The sequence below is a fragment of the Nuphar pumila genome, chromosome 12 (genome assembly GCF_984573655.1).
Source record: "Nuphar pumila chromosome 12, dmNupPumi1.hap1.1, whole genome shotgun sequence".
Taxonomy (NCBI): Eukaryota; Viridiplantae; Streptophyta; class Magnoliopsida; order Nymphaeales; family Nymphaeaceae; genus Nuphar; species Nuphar pumila.
In genome coordinates, this window is record NC_143260.1 from 35,547,438 (window position 1) to 35,575,031 (window position 27,594).

The window sequence follows — 27,594 nt, forward strand, 5'->3', positions numbered from 1 at the left end:
CCTATTATAATGAAGCTGAAAAAGCACTCAATTACTAAAGAAACAGCAATACCAAAACCTATCTTGAAAACATGCAAAGAGCAGCCAAGCATAGCATCGTAAGCAAATATTGCATTGGCATAACTTCAACCAAAAGGACAGTTGATGCATGAACTAAGCAGCAATATGCTTCACTTCAGAGCTATAAAGCAAATGGAGTTGAAATCCAATTCCTATACGCAATAACCATAGTGTGATCAAATGATAGAGGTAAAGCCGTAAAAGTAATGATCCATGACTCATACATAAGAGAGCAAACAGGTTCTACATATGTTTTAACAAAACAGAATTATCAAGTTCTATAAAATTTGGCAGAAACATACATCTTGTAGTATGAGCTCTGTAACACGAATTTGATCCGAAGTAGACCCCTCCACTATCATCTGTGCAAACAGACACCGCTCTTTTCAGAAAGAAAGAAAGAGCACTTTCCAAAAGAGGCTTAAATTAATAAGATTAATGACATAATGAAAATCAAATAAATAAAATGCACCAAGAGTAAATAAAGGTATTTTAGCTGCAATTGATAAATATGTTATTGGGCCGGACCTTCTCTATAAAGAGCTGACACTTTCCAGTCTCATTATAGCTGGTCATCCCATTCCATTTTAACCATTCTCAGGAAAAAGAAGAAGAGGAAGAATAAAAAGATGGCTGTAATAGCAAGAATATCAGCAGGTTAGGATCAAATAAGGATGTACATCAATTTGGATTTCTCAGGTTGGGCCCAATATGACCTGGCAAGTCGGATGAGGCCTCGCCCACAGCCAGGTTGCCCAAAGGCCCCAATCCTTTTCCATCACAGATACCCAATGAGCCCCAATTTCCATGATTTGAATGGAACGGAAAAAACATAGCAACATACATATGCATACCGTAAATTTAAATATACAATATGTGCTTATATACCTAGATGCACATGCTCATACAGATTCTAAAATCCAGACTGTTGGTTAAACTCATCACCCAACTGTTTCGTTTGGAAAAGGTCAAAGCAAACTAAAATTGTGACATGAACATAGATGCCCATTATATGTATGCTTTTGTGCATGCATGTATATTCTATGTGTGTGTGTGTGAGAGAGAGAGAGAAATAGAATTTTGAAGTAATAGGCATTGGGCATAAAAATTAGGATCATAAACATAATAAATGTCAAAGAATAAAATTACTAGTGAAATATTTAAGAAAACAACTGCTATTTACAAGATGTGCTCTTTTAGAGCTTTATTACAGATTAGTTTTCAAGCAACTATACATAAAAAGAAGCAAACCTACTATTAAATATGAACCAATTGTCATTTACAATAAAAAAGAATTGCATTAACCGTAGAACCATCTCATTTTGCATGGTTCAACCAGTAATCGGTTGAACCATCCAGTTCACATGGTGTTAAGATTAATGTAATAAGTATGCGATCGTAGAATGCCATTGCGGTTGAAGGGAAACTTTTATAGGACGACAATTAGGCCCGCTTTACTATATGGTACGGAATGTTGGGCTGCCAAGAGACATCATATTCAAAAAATGAGTATAGCTAAGATGCGTATGCTTAGATGGATGTGTGGAAATACAATAAAAGATAAGATTCGAAACGAGGAGAAATGGGAAAATATATTAGTTAGGCGTTGCATCCATTGAAAATAAGATGAGAGAGAATCGTTTACGGTGGTTTGGACATATTCGGCGAAGGCCTAATGATGCTCCAGTTAGAAGGATGGAGAAATGGGAAAATATATTAATTAAAAGAGGTCGGGGTAGGCCTAAGAAGACTTCGATGGAGATGATAGGAAAGGATATGAATGCTTTGAACCTCACCGAGGACATGGCATTGGATAGAAATGATTGGAGGAGAAGGATTCATGTGGAAGACCCAGAATGGTTTTCTTTTTTGGTTCATATCGCCGACCCCAATTGTTTTGGGATGAAGGCGTAGTTGTTGTTGTTGTTGTTGTATTAAAAAAATGTGTTTGAAATATAGTAGATATTTATTAATATGTTAAAAATGAATATGTTTTTAAGTTATTTAAAATTAGAACTTGTGAAAATTATTAACTTTTGATATATGTTTTTGTGTAAGCATGTTTACATGAAATATATGTTTTGATTATGAATATGAATATATTTTGAAAAATGTCGACATGAAAATTATATTTTACAAGAGTATGTGGTTTTTTTTTAAATCTTAAATACTATGCTTATATATTTTTCATGTTTGCAAAACACTAATTTTTTTTGTATGTATTCTGTTTTATCGTAAAGATTATTAGGTATATTATGTGAATTTTATGTTAAAAATGTGTTCCTTAAAAAATTTAGATTCTTGTATAATGTTTATCTTGAGTCATCATAATTTTAATTCTTTAGTAATACCATGAATATTTTGTATGCTCTCATATCGACATGCTCATGTCCAATATTTTTATGTAGCTTCAATGATTGACTTTAAGATATTGCTCTCTTAGTGCTAAATTAATTCTTTGAAAAACATCCTTGATTGATTATGATTGAGAATGATCTTGGATATTTTTTGTGTTCATTTCTCTTTGGTATTCGTATTACAAATGATTCTTGCATTTGATGCTTTGTTCATATATACTTAAATGCATTTTGTATGTCATAATATTAACTTGTTTTCTCCTTATGGGTTGTATTTTGCCCCCTAGTAGGTTCTTGTGCTTGTGATCCTTAGAAGGTTTATATTTGATACATTGTGAATGATATTTGGTATGTAGTATTAAAATTCATAGCCTTTGTATAGTCTATGTGGCTATAAGGTATTAGATTATCCTATTGCTTTGAGTATTCATGATTAGTGATAATTATGTATGCTTTTGGGTTTATAAATAGTTCATCAAAAATCTCTCTATGTGTTATTTTCTTAATGTTAAATGTCATTGTTGTCTCATAGTAGACTTATGATTTAAATCTAAAAGGCTTTTTTTAGATCATATATATTGTTCTTGTCTTCTCTTTGAGAGTTATTGGATCTTTTGTACGTGATGTGCCTTAGTGCACTTATTTCTTGATTAGTGAATTTATGAATTCATTTTTGAAGAATTACTTATATTAAGCATGATTCTTGTTTGCTTATTAAAGATTGTAAAATTTGTCATGGAACATATTGTTGGGCATATGATTGCACTACATTCATTCTAAGATTGCATGTGCTTTATTGGAATTTTAAGTTGAAACTTTGTCATTTCAAATCGGTTTCTTTTAGGAACTCACCTATTTGGAAATTGATTTTCGTATGCATTGCCTTTTTATGGCATTTGGGTTGTCCATCACTGAATTTTATATAATGCATCATTTGTTTTTTGCCTTGTTATTGGGTCAAGGTTAGCCATTGAGGTGTCATCCTATCAATCTAGATACTCAAGTTTATGAGTGAGGTGTTGTCATTTGCATTGGGTCTTGATGATAGATGATTGGCCTCTGAACTCATTGTTGTTGAAAATCTGAGTTAGTCATTGAGGTGAGTTTTGTGTGCACCTCATATCATCTTGTCAGTATAGGTATGTGTCTAACTGAAAAGTGATTGACCTTGGCTTCTATGAATATATTTTAACATTCTTTTGCTTATATGGTCATTTGATGTAGAATATCTTGTGATGGTAGTTATGAAACCATGGAGTTTCGAAAGATTGTTAAAATCTGTATTCTTATTGATATCATTAGTTTTTTTTTCATTACAAGCTTTCTTACCTCGAGTGTTTTTCCCTTTTTATACCTCTTATTTAAATGTCATTATATGTAGATAAGAGACGTTTATTCACACTTTCGTGTGTGATTTTAGCCCATTATTGGCATTATACTCTTGATCTAGTCGTTGATACACTTGATTTTTTAGTATCATTATATATAGACAAGAGATGTTTATTCATACTTTCGTGTGTGCTTTTAGCTCATTGTTGGCATTGTGATTATACTCTTGATCTAGTCGTTGATACACTTGATTTTTTAGTGTCATTATATATAGACGAGATATTTATCCACATCTTCGTGTGTGATTTTAGCCCATTGTTAGTGTTATGTTCTTGCTCTAGTCGTCGATCCACTTGTGTTTAAGTGTTATTATATGTAGACAAGAGATGTTTATACACACCTTCGTGTGTCTTTGAACCTTTAGTGGCACAATGATTATGCTCTTGTTCTAGTCGTTGATACACTTGATGTTTGAGGTTTGGAGGCCTAGTGAAGTGATTGCTTGTGGTGGTCAAACCAAGGTTTTAAAACTTGTCGAGTCAACTCGGTGACTCGGCTGACTCGGCTCGATTCGGAGCTCCAGTGAGTCAACCCGGCAAGGTAAACTCAGTTTGCAAAGACTCGGCTGCGACTCGACATTGACTCGGCCTGACTCGGGCGAATTCTGGGCTTGATGAATGATGCCCAAAAGCATAATCTTGATGCTTTTGTTCAAGTGAAGGCAGGGTCTCCATCAATGAAACAACATTGAAGAAGCTAATCTTATTGATGATGAAGGTGGTGATGGAGTTAAAGATGAAGATGCAAGGAAAAATGCAACCACTAGTACTCCAATTCAGCCATTAATTTCTACTTTCAACTCAAGAATTGATTCAAATGAAGTTCCAAATAATAGCACTTCGCCTCTATTTGAGATTTGACTCTTGACTTGAGATATCATATTTTGCAAAAGTGGATGAATTATGGATGTTTGAAATTTGATTTTTTTGGTATCAATTTGGTTATAGACTTTGTCATTGTGTTATGATTATTAACTTTATACTTATGAACTTTGTAATTGTGTTATATGGCCATGGGCCTTATGTTTTATACTTTATATTTTTTACTTGTACAATTGTACTAGATTGTAGTGAATGGTTTACAACTTTACTCAATATCTTTAGCTTATCATGTGATGATTTCTAAATTTTCAATATATTAAGAGTTGGTATATAAAAAATTAGAATTGTATATGAGCGTTAAATTTGCAGATTACATATGATACAATACGAGTACAAATTGAAGTGAAAACTGAAAAGCGAAAGTTGATTGTTGAAATGCATTGCAGATTGCTCAAGTATGGTTATCTTTACTTTAGTTTTTACTCTTACTCTTGTAAGTTTTTAACTTAATTTTACTTTAGGGCTTGTTTCTATTGAAATATTAAATTATTGTTTTGTTTGGTTGTTTGATTTTTTGCTATTAGATGAGTAATTATAAGTTAGATATAGTTTTACTTGATGTTATTTTACTTATTAATCAATTAAACTAGTAATTAAGTCATTCTACAAACCTTTATATGTTTAAATGACAATTTATATATTGTTTTTCTTTTAAAATCAAAAGTTAACAAAACCCGGTCTGAATCACCGAGTTGACCCACCGAGTCACGAGTCAATAAAGAACGAGTCGAGTCCCGAGTCACTGGGTTTTAAAACCTTGGGTCAAACTAGTGTTTTAATTTGCAAAATTCATTCATTATGATGTATGAGATTTGTAAAATCTTTTTGTAATTTTTTTAACCACATTTGCTCTTTTATGAAAAATGGTTGTTGAAATATTTTCAGGTATTTTACATTGTATATGCTTTAGTTGCATGAGTTATTCCATGATTAATTGTCTTACATATTTTGTATAAGGTTATGTTTTTTCAAGCATATATTCAATAAACAAATATATATTCTTTTTTGCTTGTGTTACCCTTTGTTTGTAAAACCCACGTTAAAATATATATATATATATATATTGGACCCGAGCCGGGTCGGGTCAGGACCCGACCCGGGCCCGTTATCGGCAGGGTTTTAAAACCCGACACAGAGGGAGGATTTGTTTAAAAACAAATCCTCTCCCCTGTGCGCCGTGCCCTGCCCTGCCCACGCCACTCCACCCTCCTCAGCAAAATAAGGAAACCCCTTGAGGGTTTCCCCGATTGTCGCCTCCCCCGAGTCTTTAAGAGAAGGGCAAGAGGGGAGGGGAGGCACACCTCCCTTCTCTCCTCCTCCTCTCCTCCCGACGATGCTGCCTCTCCCCAATCGCCGCCACCGACGACCTCGCAGGGGAGCCGACATCGACGGCGGCGCCCCCCTTCCAGGTACGCCCTCTATCTCCTCGCCTTCTCTCCTTCCTCTGTGGCCACCAGCGACCGTCGCCGCCGGCGACCTCACCTCTCCGCCTCTCCCATCTCTCGTCTCTTCGGAGGCCACTGACGACCAGAGCCGACGACCTCCCCATCGTCGTCCCTCCCTTTCGCCTCCCATTCTATTGGTTTTCGCCAGCAACCCTCATCAGAACTCCGGTGAGCTACCTTGACACCGCCTATTCCTCTCGCTGCCTTTTCGTATCCTGGTCGCCGCTGGCGACCTCCGCAAGCCCCAATCATCGCAGTCATGGTCGTTCGGCCATCGTTGCCTCGTCATCGGCGACCTCGAGTCCCCTCAACTCCCCCGCTTTGATATCCTCGTCGGCAGCCCCAGGTAAGCCTTCCCACCTCTTCTTCTACCTTCTCCTCTCCCGACAGCCGCAGGCAGGGGCCAAAGGCCCCTGCCCCTCTTCTTTTAAAAACTCAGTAGGGGCCGATGGCCCCTGCCATTTCTTTTTCTCAAGTCTGTTGGCCCCTGCCCCTCTCTTCTTTTAAAGATCAGCAGGGGCCGATGGCCCCTGCCCTTTTTTCTCCATGAACGACAGGGGCCATTGGCCCCTGCCTCCTCTTTTGAAGCCGCAGGGGGGCTTTGCCCCTGCACTCCCCTCTCTCTGCTCATTTTTTTGGCAGGGGCCATCGGCCCCTTCCATTCCTCTTTTTGGTAGGGGCCCCTACCCTTCCTTTCAAGCCAGCAAGAGCCTTCGGCTCTTGCCTCCCTTTTCGGAAACCAAGCAGGGGCCGATGGCCCCTGCCCCTCTCTTATTCGTCTGGCAGGGGCTGATGGCCCCTGCCCCTCTTTAAATATCCGACAGGGGCTGCACCTGTTTCCTTTGCCGGCATGGGTCATTGGACCCTACCCCGCTCTATTTCGAGTCGGCAGGAACCGTTGATCCCTGCCTTGTTTTGCAGAGAAGCCGAAACCCCAGTCCTTTATTGTCGTTTTCCCTATTCATTTAAATGCATACTAATAACGTACCTTTGCAGCTTACGCAACAGGCTTCATTCGTGCTCCGTTCGTGCTCCGTGGCCCGACCCTCGTATTATCCTCACGCATAGGCGTACGCAACTACACAACATTTTGAGGTAGGGTAAAGTCGCACAAAAGGCAATTGATGAACGTATTTAAGTTGAAATGATTAAAATGCCATGCTAGATATGCTTAGAGTTATATTGCTTCTGTATTGCGTATTATCATGTTTGTATGCTCATGGGTCGAGGTACAATTTCATTCTTCGATCATTATTTTGCATAGTTGCTTATGAGTTTGAGGTGTGGTTTCGTACTTCGTGCAATACCTATACTCTCGTTTGCTTGCATATATTTTTGCCTGCACGTTTCCTTTGAGTGAGGTACGACTTCGTGTCTCATGTATTACTTATGACCTTATGTGTTTGCCTATCTAAGTGGTCAATGTATGGTTTTGGTACTTCGTGTATTACTTTTGTGCTTTTCCCTCGATGTGCGGCATCGCAAGTCGAGAGTTGTTTGTTGACATGTTATAACCTGCATATGCTCATGGTAAATATGTACTTACATAAATGTAGTCTTGTGCCTATCCTGTTATCACTTGTTTTCAAAACACTAGAAGTTGCACTTGTGCGCTATAGTTCTTTTAAACAGGATTTCCTTCTGCAAACCCAGGGCTCTTCAAAATACACAGCTTTTGCAAAGTTAAGTTTTAAGTCCTGTCGGATTTCGAAGTCACATATAGGCCCTCCCAGGTCCACACACTTGGGAGAAATATTTTATAACCCCGATTCGAGTTGCGACCCAATTCGAATAACCCCGATCAGGGGCATGAGCATATGAATGAGTGGGGTTCTGTTGAAGGACCCATTCTTTATTTATCAATCTAGTGTCACATGTCTATACTAAGATAAATTTTGGATGCAAGATTGATAGTGTTGTGCCTTGCGTGAATGACTTAATGTGGCATTATGGCTTTTAAGGATGAATCGTGCCAAATGAGCACTCCTATATTCTTTGAATTGTTATGAAGTTGTGTGTTGGGTATTCCTTTTGAGAAGCCACAGACCTCCCTGGTTCAGTATAGCGTACTTTTAGACATGCACAACATGTTAAGTACTTTGTTGATCGGACGAGAGATCCGAGATGACCTTGCATCATGAAATATGAAAAATGTTGTTGAAGTGAATTCAAGACTTATCTTGCCAGGCTGTGTTGTATTAATTCTTTTGCAGATAATATCTGTTGGGGTTTCTTTTGTGGAACCATTTCCCTTTCATCGTAGTCGTACTTTTGACAAGTACGACCGTACTTTTTGACAAGTACGACCGTACTTTTTAACAAGTACGTCTTCTTACGTTGCGATGATTGGATAAGTAGGTTGTGGCAACCTCGATGAGTGCAAATAACAAAATGTTGTGATCACCTAAATAAGTGATGTTTTCGCCTTCACCGGCAAGATACTCGAGTTGGTCGAAAGACCAGAGTATATAGAATGAGTCTTCAGTTAACTACCCCTGATATACTCATTTGAATCGCTGACTCATGTCAGGAGAGAGGACGGGAAGGTACAAAACTTCGATGGACAGGCCATTAATGGCAGTTACGAGCAAAAGACTCGGCTTCCCCAGTCATCGAAGTTAGGGGAATGAGACTACCATAATTATCCTAGGTGGTACCTCTCCATGTTTGGGATGCATCCATTGTTTATGCTGCTTTGGGGATTTCTCTCTTGGTCACCGACCGTCCCCTTAGGTGCGGACTCAGTCAGTTATCCGGGTTATCATAAAATACATAGCATAATAAACCCCCGGATCAGTCTAGGTTGTTTCTAGAGTCGTGCCTTGTGTGTACCCGCTTTGCCAGTTAATATCGAAACATAATTTAAATTTGATCACACAATGTGTTCAGTTATGCACGTATGAAAGTTATAGAGTACAACATGTTCAATACTTATGGAATTGTGTGTGTGGTTGATGAAGCATTGTATTTTGCTAGTTAACTTTCTTATGCAGTGCTTTGCTTGTAATAGTTAGCTTACTTGTGCTAGTAAAATGCTTGTAATAATTTTAGCATTGTGCTCATGATAGTTGGTCTATGAATCTGTTGAAATTAAATTGCTATATAATTGTCTGTCTACTTGACATATTAAATTATTCTGCTTAATTATGTTCAATATTCTCCTGTCTGTGCACCTACCAGTTTTTTAGTGAAATTGACCCATTTTATGGGCAGGTTTTGGATAGGTAATACAGTCTGCGATTGCACGATGGCGTGATGAGGTCAAGATAGAGCTCTTTCCCTGACGTTTCGCTCCTGAGGACATGGTAAATTTGGTATAAAGTGTGTTTGAAAATTTTTCTTTTATTAAACCGTGAGTTAATAAAACTGTTTTAGTAAGCTTCTTCTTGGTTTCAACAAACGAATTCTCAATTATTGAAACTCTGTTTCTAAACCATTTGATTTCAATGGTTGTGCGGGATTTGACAAAAAGAAAAGTTTACGCTGTAATGCGCTCAAGGTCTATTGACTTGTGGTTTTAAAAATATCATTTTCCGCTGAAGTATTATTTAAACTCTGATTATTGTATGATTTCAAAGCTTCCTAAACTATTCTAAAAAGTTAAAAGTCCAGGATTTTTGGGGCGTTACATTGTTGGCTCTTTATATTGTCACATAGTGGACTTATGCTTATGCACTTCTGTGCTTGTATTGTGCTTTTGTGTCTCTGTATTGTTCATGCTTGAACTTGTATATGCTTTTGCACTTTGTTTTTTGTAATTTCGCATATTTTATTACATGTGTATCTAAGCATTTCATTAGTGAAATCTCTTATGTGTATGCTCATAGTAGCCATTGTGTGTATTTGACACTCGGTATTATCTTTTGAAAAAATAATGTTTCTTTAACACTCTTGTCGTTTATGTCTTTCGCTGTGTAAAATTGTCTTGTTATTTTAATTTTTTGTGAGTTCTTTCTTTAATAATCATGTCATTTTTGTGATAGATATATATATATATATGTTCATAATTTTCATAAAATAACTTTATCATTGTTTGCATCTCTCTTAATATTATTCTATTTTGGTCGAGTTTGTCAATGACTATCATGTTTTGAAGTTAATGACTATTCAAAATCAATTCTTACTTTAAATGATTTTGAAAATGTTAAATTGACTTATTGAATATTTTGCACATATCATATGTTTGTGTGCTTGGTCATCCTCTCTCTATAATATATATATATATATATAGTTATTTTTTGTGAGATTGTTCTTGTTTTGCTCTCTTTACAGGTTCTCCAAATATTGGTGGTATGGATGATTCTAAAGACAGTTCGAGAATATCAAGAATTGATGATATTGAAGATCCTTTATGTAATGAAGCATATGATTGAGCACCCCTTGAAGAAGCACCAAATGGAAGAACTTGATGAAGTCTATGAAGACATTTTGTGTAATAAGTTTCTTTTGTAATTTCAAACTTTCAGTGAGACACTATAAGTTTGAGGGGGTATTAAGATTAATGTAATATATATATATAATATATATGAAAGTCAAGTCAAAGCTAGTTTGACTTGATCCTAATGACTAGAACTCTAGCCGTTGGGAGCTAGTCAAACTTGGCTCCCAACTGCTAGAATTCTAGCATTTAGGAGCTCTCTCTCATTCTTCAATGAGTGAAGACTTCTCCTACCCTTCTACTTCTCTTCTTCTCTCTATTTTTCTCTATAAAAGGGTATGGTTGTGTATCTTGTAAAGTGAGAGAGTGATGGGTAGTTCTACATATTTTTTAGTCTTCTTGAGTGCATTTTGTAATGAGGTTTTTATGTATTTTATTGTTAATTATGAATGAAATCATTTATTCAAAAAACTTGTATTAGATTGTATCTTGATAGTATTCAAATGTATTTTGATTTGGCATTTGAATTATGATTTGGAATGTCTTGGGTTCCGCATCATTTTGTGACACATGGTTCACACGTATTTTCAGGGAAAGGTCCAAAAGGAAACTGGATGAATTTATAGCCAATTCAACAAGTTGGTTAAGTCAGGTTTTCAAAACATTGTATTTAGGACTTCCATATTTCCTGGGGAGAACCCACGTATAGACACAAACACATACGCACATCTCTCTCTCTCTCTCTCTCTCTCTCTCTCTCTCTCTATATATATATATATATATATATATATATATATATATGAAAGATGTAAAAGACCCAGCTAATTTCAAGAAAAAGAAATCACTTTGGGAAAACAGAAACATAATTACATAAAATAGAAGAGGTATCATTAGTTCTACCACGCTAGGTATGCATGCCTATCACTAGCTATCTTCATAACAAATACGGATACTTAAGAAGAAAATATAATGAAATCCAAGTTTTAGCCCATCCAACGTGATGAAAAATAGATGAACATGCTACCTCTATTTGTTTCTTTTTTTCTGAAAATTCTGCAGAAGCTTTGTCATCTTCACATCAAAGTATCAAAGATAGTACAGAAAAGGCATAAGGCATGTCATAACCTACCAAAAAGTAGATTACCAAATAACCCCTGCATGCATACCCATATATTCATAGAGAGAGAGTATCCATAATGGAAGCAGATCAGGTCGTGCTGAACATGAGCGTTTTTGCTCATGCCGACATCGTGGCCGTCTGTTTGCATTTTGGATGAATGCCACGTGGTTTTGTTGACCTTTGAGCTTTGCAAATCTGATGGCCACGATGTCAGCATGAGCAAAAACGCTCATGTTCAGCATGACCTGATCTGCTTCCATCCATAATCATCACTAGATGCTGGATTCCATATGATAGTATATGACGAAAAAAAACCAAAAAATCAGCTCACACTTCATTACATATCACAAATACAAACTGATCTTGATAATTGACCAGCAGTATAATAAATTAATAATCACATTTCCTCACAACATTGGAACAAAAAACAACAGTTTTAAAGATCAGATAAACAGAAAGGAACCTTTAAAATAGATGGGAGACTGGACAGCTCGACCGGTGGCAACTCCGGCAGCTCACCACCAAGACTGTGGAATGCCTCATCTGAAGAAGAAAGATGATGGAAAGGTTTAATGCTTTTCCTCTGTACCACAATACATCTATATCCAAGATGCAATGCAATGCATGTATTCCCGCTTGCGTGCATGCACATAAGAAAGTGCATGTATAGGAAGATGTATTTTCTAATTTATGGAATGGTTAAGTTGCCCAACTACAACATCATGTCACATGAAAACAGAATAAGTGAAATTTCTTTATCAGCTAGTGCATGCATCCAAAAAGGTTTAACACTACACCTCTATACACGAACTCCCCAAGTGGATCCATATCCAACTTACAATGCATGAATTCATGTTTGTATGGTGTACATGTGAAAGCGCATTTATACAAAGATGTTTTTCTTATTCATTGCTTGGTTAATTTGCCCCAACAATTACATAATGTCATACAAAAAATGGAATAAGTGAAATTTCTTTATTACTAAGAGCATGCTTCCAGAAAAGATTAATACTGCACCCTATACTTTCCCCAACTGCATCTATATCGATAATACAATGCATGTATTCATGCTTGTAAGCATGCACGCAAAGATGCTTTCCTAATTTATTGCTTGGTAGGTTCCCAACAAAAGTGAAATGCCGTAATAAAACAAATAAGTGAAATTCTTTATTAGCAAGTGCAGTGTCCACATGGTGCTGGCAAACAAACCAAGCCTCAGCTTTTGTAATGAGCTGGTTCGCATGGTGCACATGTACATAGAGAAACACATATATGTACATACATATGTATATATGTATTTATGCATGTATGTATGTGTGCGTGTAAGTGGTTCTTCTCGAAAAAATCTAGGGAAAATCTCGGGAGTTTTAAAAATTAAAATAATAAGAAGAAGAAGAAAGATAAGTAATAGGTTTTGTGTAATTTTTCTACCAAACATAGAAGGAAATAAGTTTGAAAAGATTTTAAAATACAAAAGAGACAAGAAAGAACTAGGTTTAAAATATATATAAATAAGAACTTTTTTCAAAAATATTGTAATAAAATCATGATATTATCACAATATTTTGAAAATATCATGATATTTTGCCGATACTGCTGGCTTAAGTTGCCAATAATATCGCGATATTTGTGACTATGCTTAATACCCGTCCACACCAACACTCATACATCTGTGATATAGGCTTCAGTTTATCGTAATGAACACAAATTAATATGAAAGTTTCCAGACTTGTCCAAGAACATATAATATGCTCTTTTAAATAAATCACCCCCATATCCTTTGGCATGGACATGCTGCCTCAGACCATAACACACACACACACCTAAATGTTGAGCAGTAATAAAACCGTATGCACTTACAAATGGACAATTTCATCAATGCAGTAGACAGTTCATGTACATTCACCATGCCCACTTTTGACTGGTGCCCATATAGAGCACCAAAGATGCTTTTATGCATGTATAGTTGCTCAAATATCCAGTTCATTCGCTCCCACCATTATTTTATAATTGGCTTCATCAACTAGAAAGTTATCCCAATTCCTAACCAGTGTTGTCAGTGTCAATGTGAACCAGCTGATACCCATCGAATCGCCGATTCAACCCCAATTCACCCCGAATCAGGCAGAATCAGCACTTTTTCTTTTTCTTTTTAATTTAGAAAAAAAATAAAAGTGACCGATTCAGCTTGATTTGGTTCAAGACTGAAGAAGAAGAAGAGATAATGACACTGGTAATTAGAAACAGATTGTAGTATGTCACTGAAAAATTATGCCATCAGTACATCCTTCCAAGTGAACATCACTGACTCAAAAGAATATTCAGCATTCACTGACAAATGAACCACAAATATCAACTAAGCTTTATTATATAAAAGCTAAAAAGCAAGGTTGTCTTTATCATATGATACGCTACAATACGTTTTGTATTGATGCAAGAAAATGATATGATACACACCTATATCTCGATACAGGTGTTATCGTATGTGATGTATCATACGATATGGATTTATATCGTACAATACGGTATTGGTGGACTTTAAAAAGTGCAAAACCAGGGTTTTAAGTTTTTGGGTTTTATAGGGCTTTGGAGGGAAGAAACAATGCATTGTATGATATGGGGAGACCTTCACTAGTGCAAAATTGTACCACGATGTGCCCAGGCAATTTAATTGTTTATTTTAATTTTAATTTCATATTTTTATTTACTTATGATGTTTTGTAAGATTGTATGATTTGTATCATTTATTGTTTTATTGATTTCTCATTTTCTTGTTTTTTTTTTTACACATGTGGTTGACCAGGTTTGACAGTAATATTTCAAACCTAAGAGCTTTTGTTATTCACATCCTAAGTCAAACATGCAATGCAAGTGGATGCGAAAGAAATTGGAGCATCTTTGAGTATACAAAGCGAATAAACATATTAGAGCACCAAAGGCTCAATGACCTTGTGTATGTTCGTTATAACCTACGACTGAGGCAAAGCTAATTTTAAATTTATAAAGTTTATTTGTCATATTCATGTGTTATTTAATATTTTTTTATGCATACAAAACTCATATTTTTTCCATCTTATTTTTTTAGGCAAATACAAAAATTGTCATCAAGGATGGACAAAGAATAGTTTGATCTCATCAGTTTAGAGAACTTCGATGTATTGGATAAACGAATTCAAGAAGAAGCAGACCTCCTAAATAAAGAAGACATTCAATAGATAAATGTGGAGGGAGCTTAGGACGTAGATGGCGAAGACCCCATGTATATTGGAGATTATTTGAATGTCGAAGGAGGAGAAGAAGAAGAAGATAATGATGATGATGATTTATGGTATACTTCTTAAAAACTTGGTCATGTATTGTAATTTGTAACTGTTAAGCATTCATAAACTTAGTTTTTTTGTTCTTTGATGAATCTTGTGGCACATTCTTAATTGAAGATATTACTATTTTGCATTGTCCTTATGAGATTTGATGATTGATGATGTGTTATTGATGCAGTCCACGTTGGAGGAGGAGAGAAAATAATGGCCCACCGTGAATCGGTGTGGCTGAACTTCTTTATTAAACTCAGAAATGTTCAATAAGCAATGGGAATATGCAATAAACAGTGAAAACATATAAAGGAAAAACAACAAACAAGTAAAAGAATAGGAAAACTGCAGGAAAGAAGGCGGCTGGAGCTTTTCAATAATCTCTGCCTTCACGCAACCCTAGGCAAGGCCTTTTAAAGGCTGTTTACTGGACCGAGTCGTGGGTCCAGATTTGGATCCGACCCACGATCCGGGTCAGTCTCTCTTTGCAGCTGGTTCTGGGGCGTGCGAGCTCCACCACGCCTGACGTAGGTGCGCAGGGGTACCCCTCCCTGCGTCGTGGCTCCGTCCCTGCAAGTGAGTCATATGCGCGGGGTCCTTCATCTGCCCTTTGTGGCGAATCGGGTGGCACGATGGACCCAATCGGGTCCTGCCCTGTATCATTCTCCCCTGGTTGGGAAGAAGTCGGCTCTGTCGACTTGTTGTTGCCACAGTAAGCATATAGATCAGCCACGTTGAAAATAGGGGAAATATGCCAATCATCGGGCAGCTCAAGGAGGTAAGCATTCGAACCCAATCGCTGAAGGATCCTAAAAGGGCCATACTTCTTAGGACTTAATTTGCTATAGGTGCCTACAAGAAAACGCTCTGGACGCAGATACACCCAGACAAGTTGACCGACCTCGAAATGGACATCACGATGACCCTGATCTACGAAAGCTTTGTAGGTCTCATAGCTTTCAACAAGTTTGGCCCAAACTTGTCTGTGAACGTCACGCATATACTCAACGGCATCAAAGGCATCCGGAGCTGGAGCTGAGAGATCTGACACAGGGGCTAGGTCAACGACATGGGTGGGAGACCGACCATACACTACTTGGAACGGAGATTTACCAGTAGAACGGTTAATGGAGTTGTTATAGGCGAACTCGGCTTGGGGCAATACGAGATCCCAAGTTTTGACATTTTCGCCCACTAGGCTCTGTAACAAATTTCATAGGGTGCGGTTCACAACTTCGGTTTGGCCATCAGTCTGGGGATGATACGCACTACTGAACTGAAGCTTAGTTTTCAACAGAGCCCATAACGATTTCCAAAAGTAGCTCATAAAACGCGTGTCGCGATCGGAAGTGATTGTGTGAGGTAGACCGTGGAAACGGGCAACATCCTTGAAATAATGAGGCGACTAAAGAGGCATCGATGGTGCGCTTGCACGGAACAAAGATAGCCATTTTGGAGAACCGGTCAACAACTACTAAAATTGAATCAAAACGACGTGGTGTGCGGGGAAGGCCCACGATAAAATCCATGGATACATGCTCTCACGGCCGTTCAGGAATGGGTAACGGGGTGTACAGACCACTATTCTGACGATAATCGTTGGACACTTGACACACATGACAGCCTTGGATAAACTTGACAACATCTTTGCGCATTTTGGGCCAAAAGTATCGTTCATCTAAGAGAGCGAACGTCTTATCATGCCCGAAATGCCCTGCTAACCCTCCTTCATGTAATTCAGAAATCAACTGAAGTCTAAGGGAGAAATTGGGCACACATAATTGGTTACCACGGAAGAGGTAACCATTATGAATACAAAAACGGGGGTCGAGGTTGCGATCTGAAGAGGTGCACCCTTCCCAGACTTTGTGAAAATCAGGGTCCGTAGGGTATAACTCTTTGCATTGCTCAAAACCAATGACTTGCACCGACATAGTCATCAGAAGGTTGTTCTTCCTACTAAGAGCGTCAGCCACCTTGCTCAGGGTACCCGATTGATGCCGAAGCGAAAAGGTGTACTCTTGCAAGAAGCTGACCCACTTGGCATGACGAGCACTCAATTTTTTCTGACTGTTCAGATACTTCAATGCCTCATGGTCCGTGTACAAGACAAATTCCTTATAAATGAGATAATGTCTCCAATAACGAAGGGCTTGTACAACGGCATAGAACTCAACATCGTAAGTGGAGTATTGGCACCTGGCCTGAGTCAGCTTCTCGCTAAAGAAGGCAACGGGCCTACGATTCTGACTCAAGACGACGTCAATCCCCACTTTAGAGGCATCACATTCAACCTCAAAGACTGCACTAAAATCTGGGAGGGCTAAGACAGGAGCACTGGTCATTTTGTCCTTGATGATCGTAAAGGCTTTGCTAGCCGCTGGCGTCCAATGAAAACCAGTACCTTTTAGGCACTCCGTGATGGGGGCCATAAGGGTACTAAAATTTCTCACGAAACGTCGGTAAAAAGTGGCTAACCCGTGGAAACTACGGATCTCTCCTATAGTCTTTGGGGTAGGCCAATCGACAATCGTGCGGACTTTTGCAGGGTCGGCCTTGATGCCATCAGATGACACAATAAACCCTAAGAACACGACACTGGACGTCATAAACTCACACTTCTTGGCATTGGCATATAATTTTTCCTTTCTCAAAATATCTAAGACTTGACGCAGGTGACTCAAATGCTCGGACAATGAGGAACTATAGATCAAAATGTCGTCAAAGTAGACAACAACAAACTTCCCAATACACGGACGCAAGACCTGGGTCATCATGTTCATAAAGGTACTTGGGGCATTAGATAACCCAAACGGCATGACTAACCATTCGTACAATCCATCACGTGTCTTGAATGCTGTTTTCCACTCGTCCCCTTCGCGTATACGAATCTGGTGATACCCGTTTTTTAGGTCTATTTTAGAGAAAATGGAGGCACCAGATAACATATCAAACATATCGTCCAAACGAGGAATGGGAAAACGGTATTTGACTGTGATGCGATTGATCGCACGACTATCGACACACATGCGCATGGACCCATCTTTCTTAGGAGTAAGTAAGGCGGGAACGGCACAAGGACTAACACTCTCGCGAATGAAACCCTTTTGCAGCAATTGTTGAACCTGTCTTAATAACTCAGTATGCTCAGTGGGGTTCATGCGATATGCGGGAAGGTTGGGTAGACTCGACCCTGGCACAAAGTCAATGGCATGTTGAACTACCCTTGCCGAAGGTAATCCATCAGGTAGTTCATCCGGCATAATGTCGCGGAACTCCTCTAGAAGAGGGGCAACGTCGGCGGGAATGGACACGGACGAACTCATCACTGGCTTTGCCACTAGGGCATAACAATAGCCATCTTCCTGACAGTGGTCCAGGAAGAGCCGGTACGAGAGACCTGCGATTCGGGGAACTCGCTCAGGTTTGTCTACAGTGGGGAAACCAGTCTCCTTGATAGGTAGAAGGACTATTCTATGGCCATTAAAGACAAAGGAGTATGTGTTCTTGCGGCCATCGTGAGTTGTCTGGCGATCGAACTGCCAGGGACGTCCCAAGAGAATGTGACACGCGTGCATAGGGGCTACATCACACCACACCTCATCGTGGTAGTGTTCCCCCATGGAAAACCGGACTAGGCATCGCTGAGTGATGGGAACCTCATTTCCTTTCTTGAACCAGGCTATCTTGTAGGGTTGGGGCAACTTTTCGGTGTTAAGTTTCAAGGTAGACACCACACTCTCAGACACCATGTTCTCATAAGCTCCGGTATCAATGATGACATCACATGCGTGCCCCTCACAGTTGCACCGGGTCCTAAAAATGTTATTCCTTAGCCATTTCGATAGGGCCGATTCTCGGGGTGTGGTCAACACATGACGGATGGACAACAAACTTTCGACGTTGCCGTCGAACTCTATAACTCCCCTCTCATCCTCAACCTCAACTAATGAATTGTCATCACTACCACTCTCACTTGCGGACTCGACAATCCGTTCAACCAGATGGGTGTTCTTGCTCACGGTCGGACACTTGGACGCGACATGTCCTAACTCTTGACACCTAAAACAACGAAGGGTCGACTCAGTAGGTTTGGCTTTGGACCGGGTGTGGAAAGCTGGACCTGACTGGTCATGTTTGCTAAGGTCTGTTCTAGGTTTTGAATCACTAGGGGAGCTTGCTCCCCTGGTTGGGAAACTCAGCTTGGGTCGGCTGGTGGGCTCATTACGGGTCGTCTGATATTCTTGCCTCCGCTCCAGCTTGTCCTCGATGTTCATGGCATAACTGCTGACTTGATCTAATGTTTTCACTGTGACACAACTAAAATCATCAGAGATAGCAGGGCGGAGACCCGAAATGTACCTCGTGACCTGCTGACGAGTTGTTTCCTCGATCTGCACACGCAGGGAAAGACGATGGAACTCCGCGGTGTACTCTGCTACAGTTCGGGAACCTTGGCGCAGGGTCAGGTATTCCTTGTAGGCTCGCTCGGCGTGATCCGAAGGCACGAACTTTGACTGCATCAGTCTTTGAATTTCCTCCCACGACTGTACGCGCTCTAATCCATGTCGCTCCCTTGATCGTTGTAGCTCCACCCACCATGTTTGTGCTAGGCCTCTCAATCGCGTAAAAGCTAACGAGACACGACGATGTTCAGCAACTGTGTGATAATCGAAGAAGAACTGCACTGCATAAGACCAGTCGAAAAACTGCTCCGCGTCGAATCGCCCCGCAAACTCTGGAAGATCCAGTTTCACGCCATAAGTGGAGGAGTGGTCTGGTGCTCTCTGTTGTCGCGACTCCACCATTCCGGCAGGATGCTCGTTCCAGAAAAGGTCGTCGTCCCAGGCTGCCTCATTGTCCGTAGGGCGGTATTGCTCGCCGAGATGTTGGTGTTGTCGAACTCTCCCTATGGGGGGTCGGCGGTCAGGGCGCGCTGGTTCCTGCTGACATTGCCTCGGTCTGGTTTGCCCGGGGGCGGGCACCATCTGCGGCCGGTATTGTGGTACTGGAATGACGGGAAGGCCAATGTAGGGGGGAGGGTTCGGGTGAGTTTCTGGTTCCTGGCGGGTAAAATTGGTATAATATGGTTGTTGGTTAGGAGTATGGTGTTGGGCTGGAGGTTGAGTTGGGTTCTGGGTCAGGGTTGGGTAAACAGGTGGATTTGGGTTTGGGTATGGGTATGGGTATGGGTATGGGGCCTGGTGGTTATATGGATGGGTCGATTCGCCCGATGGGATATGGATCGGGCCCGCTCCTACACTACTCGTCGGACCCAGATATGAGTGGGTTGGATCGAGGTTCGAGATGTGGGGATAAGAAGCTTGGTTTGAACTCGATCCCAGATCCATAGCATTATGGGTCTGGTTTTGACCCGGCTCAAATCCAAACTGGAGCTCCGTCCGGGTCGGATATGGGTTAGGGTCGGTCTGGGGTATATGTTGAGGGTCGGAACTAATGGGTTGGTTCTGGCTCGGGGCTGCCCGCGAACCGGAACCAACTAGGTAGGTTGGGTAAGGGGTGTCTAGACCAGAGTTACCAGTCGAGGAAGCGGGAGCGGGAAGCGATACGGGAAGCGGGAGCGGGAAGCGAGGCACTTTAAAAAATTTAGGAAGCGGGGAAGCGTGGGACCACTTAGAAGAAAATTCCGAACCGTCTCGGAAACGACCTAGGAAGCGAACCGGAAGCGACCTAGGAAGCGAACCGGAAGCGAGGGGAAGCGAAAAAAAATGAAAAAAATGGGGAAGCGAGGGGGAAGCGTGGGGGAAGCGTGGGGGAAACGTGGGGGAAGCGTGGGGGAAGCGCGCTTCCCATTTATGGGAAGCGTGTTTCCCATAAAAGGGGGACGCGCTTCCCATAAAAGGGAAGCGCGCTTCCCAAAAAAGGGGGACGCTTCCCCTCACGCTTCGGAAGTGCGACGTTTCGCGCTTCGGGGAAGCGCGCTTCCCCTTTTGCCTAGGCGCTTCCGGTAACTCTGGTCTAGACCCAAACCCGTTCCCTGAGACCCAATGGTTGGTCCCAGCGAAATAGGCCTGGGTCCCGTTGCATTACAAACTGGATTGTGTCCTCTTGGATCTGGCCCCATCAACAAAGGTTCGCCAACTCCAGCTCGCAGGGATGTGGCTACGGAGCCTCCCCGTGTGGGGTCGGGGAAGAAATGCACATCTCTCCCAAGCCGGGCTGATAGGACCGGGCCAGCAGCAGGGTCCAGCGTGACGCTGGGCCCCTGCCGACTCAGCTCACTCTGCGACACAGCCCGAGCGAGGCCTTGCCACGATCCTGGGCCCGCAGGTGGACCCAACGCAACACTGGGGCCCTGCAGGCTCGGGCTGACCCTCAGCGCACTTGCTGTTGCGCCTGGCCACGCACCCTGGCCTGCAGGTGGACCCAGCGTACCGCTGGGGCCCTGCAGGCTCGGGTCCACCTGTGAAACAGGCGCAGTCACCCGTTGTCGGGAGTGGGGTGCTCTTACCAGGGCATCGTTGTTCGCCGGGATCCCCTGGTGTTGTAGAGAGATGTCCGGACCATACATGGATGCTGGAACTGCTGGGTAGGCCGGACCATTCATGGATGCTGAAACAGGCGCAGTCACTCGTTGTAGGGGTATCGGCTGGGATGATTCAGCCCCTTGGAGGTTCAGATTTGCAGACACGCCATCAGCGAAGTCTGCATCTGGTACTGCGCACGGCCCCTTGCGCGACTCGAGTGTTGTCAAACGATTATCCATCCCATCCAGCCTTTTCGATAGGCCTGCAACATCCCGGGTCACGCGCAACACATTCTCCTGTATTTTCGTCAACACCTCCATGACACGCAGCATGGGATCTTCGCTGCTCGCCTCCTCACGCACTTCGCCTTGTACCGGATCGGTTCCCTCCTCAAGAGCCATACCGCTGATGAAGGTGGAACGCCCGCTGCTCTGATACCACTTTGATGCAGTCCACGTTGGAGGAGGAGAGAAAATAATGGCCCACCGTGAATCGATGTGGCTGAACTTCTTTATTAAACTCAGAAATGTTCAATAAGCAATGGGAATATGCAATAAACAGTGAAAAAATATAAAGGAAAAACAGCAAGCAAGTAAAAGAATAGGAAAACTGCAGGAAAGAAGGCGGTTGGAGCTTTTCAATAATCTCTGCCTTCACGCAACCCTAGGCAGGGCCTTTTAAAGGTTGTTTACTGGACCGGGTCGTGGGTCCAGATTTGGATCCGACCCATGATCCGGGTCAGTCTCTCTTTGCAGCTGGTTCTGGTGCGTGCGAGCTCCACCACGCCTGACGTAGGTGCGCAGGGGTACCTCCCTGCGTCGTGGCTCTGTCCCTGCAAGTGAGTCATATGCGCAGGGTCCTTCATCTGCCCTTTGTGGCGGATCGGGTGGCACGATGGACCCAATCGGGTCCTGCCCTGCATCAGTTATGTAGCTCATAGAGACATAAATGCTTCACATGTGATTGTATGGTTGCATTTTGTGCATTTCATCATTGTTTTGTGTTATGATTTTTTAGAATTTTTGCTAATTTTTCTGATTTTTTGCGATTTATTTTTACAATTTAATTTTTTTTTTCAAAATTTGTGATTTTTTATGATATGATATGTATCTTATTTTGGGCCCCACCGATACGGATTACGATATGATACATACAACCTTGCTAAAAAGTACATGATTGGCTACTCTCATCTAAGGTATCAAACATGGATAAGGATATAAGAGACGGTCAATAGATAAACAAATGTGATCTAGCTAGACAAGGATAAATTTGCATCAATTAAAATTTTCTTCACCTGAAGATATCCATCAATCCAAGAATTGGCTAACAAAATATCAAGTATGAAAGCCCATACTTGCACCAGTAAATTTGATGCATAATTGAATAAACAAGGAAAACAAGTACCATTAACATGAGATGCACTAGAAGTCTCAAGGTTATCCTTCGCTGGACAAGGTCCCATATCCAGATCTACAAACAAAACCAAAATAGATTCTATTAGCAAAAGTTCTAAAGCAATAACGGCTTGAAATTAGAGGAGACGTGAAGATCATGACTCATGAATCATGATCAATACCAGAAGGGTAACTTACCATTGAGTGTTCTAAACTGCATATTCCTCTGAACAGTACATATTTGGCCCCTATGGTAAAACAAAAAGCACAAGAACAATAGCCATGAAACACACATAGTGTGCTAAAAAAGAGAGATAACTAAGTAGCATAGAGAACAGAGAATATCACCATATATATGAACAGCCCATACTCTCTTGAAAACTAAGAGCCAATTCTGTTGATAATTCAGGATCCCGCCAAGTAATAATTGTGTCTACAAAAAAGTAAAAATGTTATATCAAAAAAGATTCTGACAGAAACATAAGCAAAACAAAAAAGTTATAATAATACTCATTCTTATAGTATACAAAACAGTGGCAAAAGAACTGAAACATAAAAAACTCTAAGGTAAGTGAGCATATATGAATCAACAGAAAATTCAGAAAACACTTATAATTCTACAGATATAAATATGTGCAAGGTAAAAGCATGCAAATACCTTCTTGTCTTCGATAGATGTCATCTGATAAAATGTGATGTACAAGTAAAGTTTCATTATCATCCTCATCAATAACGAATAGTCCAAAATCTTCAGACCTCTGATAATGGTGCACCCATATAAATACTCTAGAAGTTAGTAGTCTCTTTATAACCTCTAAAGCAATATATGTCATTTCTTGCTGATTAAAAAAATGTAGCAGAAACATAAAAAATATAAAAAGGACAAAAAGCAACGTCACTATCCAATAGATAAACATATCAGGACAGGAATACATCTCTTCTAGCCAATAATTCAAGAAGTACCAAGAACACAAGATAATTGTGAAGATGATGGATAAGAAAACAGAGAGCATGCTAATAGGAATCATGAACTGGTTCTTTTGCCAAAGACGGCCATTGACAAGGAAATTGGTCATGACCTTTCGCAGTTTTGCAACTTCATACAATCAGATAAAGAGAAGTCAAAAACAAAATATTATTACTCGGAATATGAACTACAGACATGACATTGTTGTTCTGAAAATTTTCATCCTTCAGCTTTTGCCACTAAGAAGACTAAATAACTAGCATTTGTCACGTGGGTGGCTTTAGGCAATGCTCCACTCTCAATCCCATATACCAGCCAAGAATAAAGATCAGCCAGTGACTAGAAATTCTTTCCTTTCAGAAGGGCCTTAAATCAAATTGTCATATGGAACTGCCTTTCCCAGTCATCAACAAGGAGGCGTACTGACCACCTACTGGCCAGGGGACTTGAATGCAGAGTCTATTTTGAAATAGCCACCAAATGTGGAATATGGTATATCATTGGATGCCCCCATGTATATTTCTCTTCACGACCTATGCTTAGATCAGCCTTTCAAACTATGGAAAAGGAAAGCTGGATCATTTGGACCCATTTTCATCTGTCCACCACATCTCAATCCACATGCTAACAAATTTAACTCTTTGACGGTTCCCACTTGAATCAGGAGTGACCTAACCCATGGACACAGACGAGGCGGAAGTGGGAAATTTCCTGCAACGGGCAAAAGCTGAGGTAGAAAGCCCATTGGCAGAAACTTCCTTTGCCAAAAAAAAAGCAATGACGGTACCTAACCATAAGATTTGACTACCTCTATGTCAGTGCCTCGATAAAACAAAGGTTGCAAAATGATTGGGCATAAATCATTTGTAGTTGGCTTTTCAAGAACACCATTAAATCCGATGGTTCAACTCTATACAGAAGGTAGGAGCAAGCAAGCTGAAAGTATGATAGGGGCTTAGAGAATTTCTGATGTAGTAGTGAAATGCATATAGATCAAAAAGAATACCAACGATGAAAGCACTCTACTGGGCTGACATTGAAACACAAAAGATACGGGAGTTAATGGGATTAGATACTCCAGCAGCCCTAGCTGTAAATGATGGATAATAGGCATTGCCTGTATGAGCCGATGTTGTAGCTAATGCATTAAGTGTTGACGGACATATATGTCTTAGAGTTTATAAGGGCATTTTTTATCTCTTTGCCTCAAAATGATCTCAGCACCTTGACTACACCTACCTTGTCATTAATTGTTCTTGGCGTGGGTTTTATAGTAAGATATTATTCAATTGCAAAATATTTTTGAGATACTTTGTATTGTGTTTGGGTACTCAGTTGTGGAGTTATGAGCTTTAAAAAAAAAACTTGTTATTAGCCCATTTTGGGTTTTTCCTGATGAAAGCTTTTTACCTATGTCACCGGGGTACAGGTACGAATGCGGGTGCAGGTACAGAGGGTACGGCACGACAATTCCAATAAATGTGGGTACAGGGACATGGCTATAACATATAAAGACTTTGGACTTGTAGGCTAGACCCAGGTCCAGAGAGTTTGAGTATGGCCCAGGTTCGGACTTATACAAAACATTTTTCTCAGCCTCATTGACCAGGTTTGGACTTGTATAAAAGGGGAAGGAGCGTAGCCTTCCCCTTTTTGTTTTCTCTCTCTCTCTCCTCTCGCTCTTTCCATTCGAGAGAGGGAGAGTTGCAGCAAGAAGAAGAAGATCTCTCTCTCTCTCTCTCTCTCTCTCTCTCTCTCTCTCTCTCTCTCTCTCTCTCTCTCTCTCTCTCTCTCTCTCTCTCTCTCTCTCTCTCTCTCGTGTGCGCCCTTTCCCCTCTGGACAAAGAGCTGAGGGTTTCAAGAGAGGGGGGGGTATCGGGTGGGGCGAGACCAAAATGGCCCTGCCCCTTTGACCTTGGTTTGACCAAGGCAAAATTTTGAAAAAAAAAAAACAGTCTAAGACCAGGCCCAACCCAACCTGACTCGCGGCGTACCGGTACTCACGCTTGTGTAGCCGCATGTCGACACAAGTATGCCGAGCAATATGCCATGTCGTGGTGACATAGCTTTTTACTAGATGATTAATGTTGTGGGTAGATAACATAAATCAGTTAAGATGCGTAGAATTGAGAAAGAGTTGGTATTTGTTGAAATGGGTGAAATCGTTCATGTTCTCCCAATGTTTGTGTTGGCAGCAGGTAAAGATTGAAGAGGCTTCAGTCAAATATGGTAAGAAAAGAGTTCCAGTTGGGTGTACTTGGTGTCTAGGACAAAAAGAAATAGATCTAATGTGACATGTGTGATACTAAGGAAACCCCTCTTGTGGGTGAAGGAAAGCAAGGGTATACATGCAGCTTGATGTGGTGGTTGTTGGACAGTGGGATCTCTCGCAACTTGATGTGAAGAATGATTTCTTATTAGTGACCTAGAGGAGGAAGTATACATGCAGTTACCCCCATGAGTGGCTGACCCACAGGGAAGAATATGTCGGCTTCATAGAGTTTTATATGATCTCAAACAAGCCCTTAGAGCTTGGTTTGAGAATTTTAGTAGCTACGAGACAATTGGGGTTTAGACAAAGTTTGCATGATCCAACTCTTTTTGTGTCCTCCACATCAAAGGGAACTTGCTTACTTCTTCTATATGTGGATGACATGGACATTACAAATAATCACAGTGTTGTGAAGGAGTGGAGCGAAAACTTGGACAATTGTTTGAAATGAAGGATCTAGGAGAATCACGATATTTTTTTTGGTCTTGACATTGAATACATTTGTTGCCATAGCATAAGTACACCACAGGCTTAGTAACTTGAGCTAGACTTGCTGATGGCAAGAAGCATGTAGATACTCCAACTGAGGTGAATGTTAGACTTAGACCCATTGACGGGGAGTTGCTTGATGACTTCACTTGCAATTGGTAGGAAGCCTATACATCTGACTATCATGAAGCCAAATATTACATGTGGTACACTTGGTGGGCCAGTTTATGAGTGCTCCTTACACAGTCCACTTGGTTGATGTGTAAAGGATCATTCGTTATGTGCGTGGTAGTATGAACCATGTACAGTTCATCTCTTTGGCCTCATCTCATGAACTTAGAAGCTATAGTGATTCTGAGATTGGAGGATATTGTAGAGATTGTCGTTCTACCAAAGCTTGTTGTTGGTTGATGTGTTAAAGATAATTAAATTTGTACGTGAACTATGGACAATGTACAGTTCTTCACTTCTTCTCTTCGGCCTCATCTCTTGAACTTACAGCCTATAGTGATTTTGATTTTGGAGGATATTCTAGAGATCGACATTCTACCACAGGTTTTTGTATTCTTCTTGGTGATTCTCTGAACTCATGGTGTAGTAAGAAACAGCAAAGAACTGTTTTATTTTATCCACAACAGAGGCTGAGTAAAAAACTATAGCACTGTCTACTACAGAGATCACTTGGCTGCACTAGCTTCTTGGAGACATTGGTGTTGTTCTGACCACCCCTACACCTCTGTGGTTGTGATAATCAAAGTGCCATGAACATTGCAAAGAATCTGGAGTTTCATTAGCGCAAAGAACTTGTTGAGATATACTGCCATTATGTGCAATAGGAGTATTTAGAGGGAACTATTTCTCAAACATATGTTTGTTCTATTCATCAAATAGGTGATGTATTTATCAAAGCACGGTCACCTCATTAGTCTCATACTCTTGTCTCTAAACTCGATGGCACATGTTATGCCAGGTTGAGTTTGAGGCAGAGTGTGAAAAAGGTTGACTATGTTAGGGTTATAGTTGTACATTTTTTGGACATTGTT

The 27,594-nt window shown here is 40.7% G+C and overlaps 1 protein-coding gene across 2 annotated transcripts in view; it reads right to left on the reverse strand.

Annotated features, from left to right (window-relative positions):
- Positions 1-27,594, reverse strand: part of LOC149820672 (uncharacterized) — a 76,204-nt gene that overhangs the window by 41,969 nt on the left and 6,641 nt on the right. For both annotated transcript variants that reach the window (XM_089983450.1, XM_089983451.1), the window contains exons 3-8: positions 23,482-23,581; positions 23,172-23,256; positions 23,022-23,071; positions 22,834-22,899; positions 12,094-12,173; positions 363-422 (exon numbers count right to left, since the gene is read on the reverse strand). In XM_089983450.1, the coding sequence (XP_089839576.1) occupies positions 363-422; positions 12,094-12,173; positions 22,834-22,899; positions 23,022-23,071; positions 23,172-23,256; positions 23,482-23,581 (441 nt within the window). The remainder of the gene's footprint in view (positions 1-362; positions 423-12,093; positions 12,174-22,833; positions 22,900-23,021; positions 23,072-23,171; positions 23,257-23,481; positions 23,582-27,594) is intronic.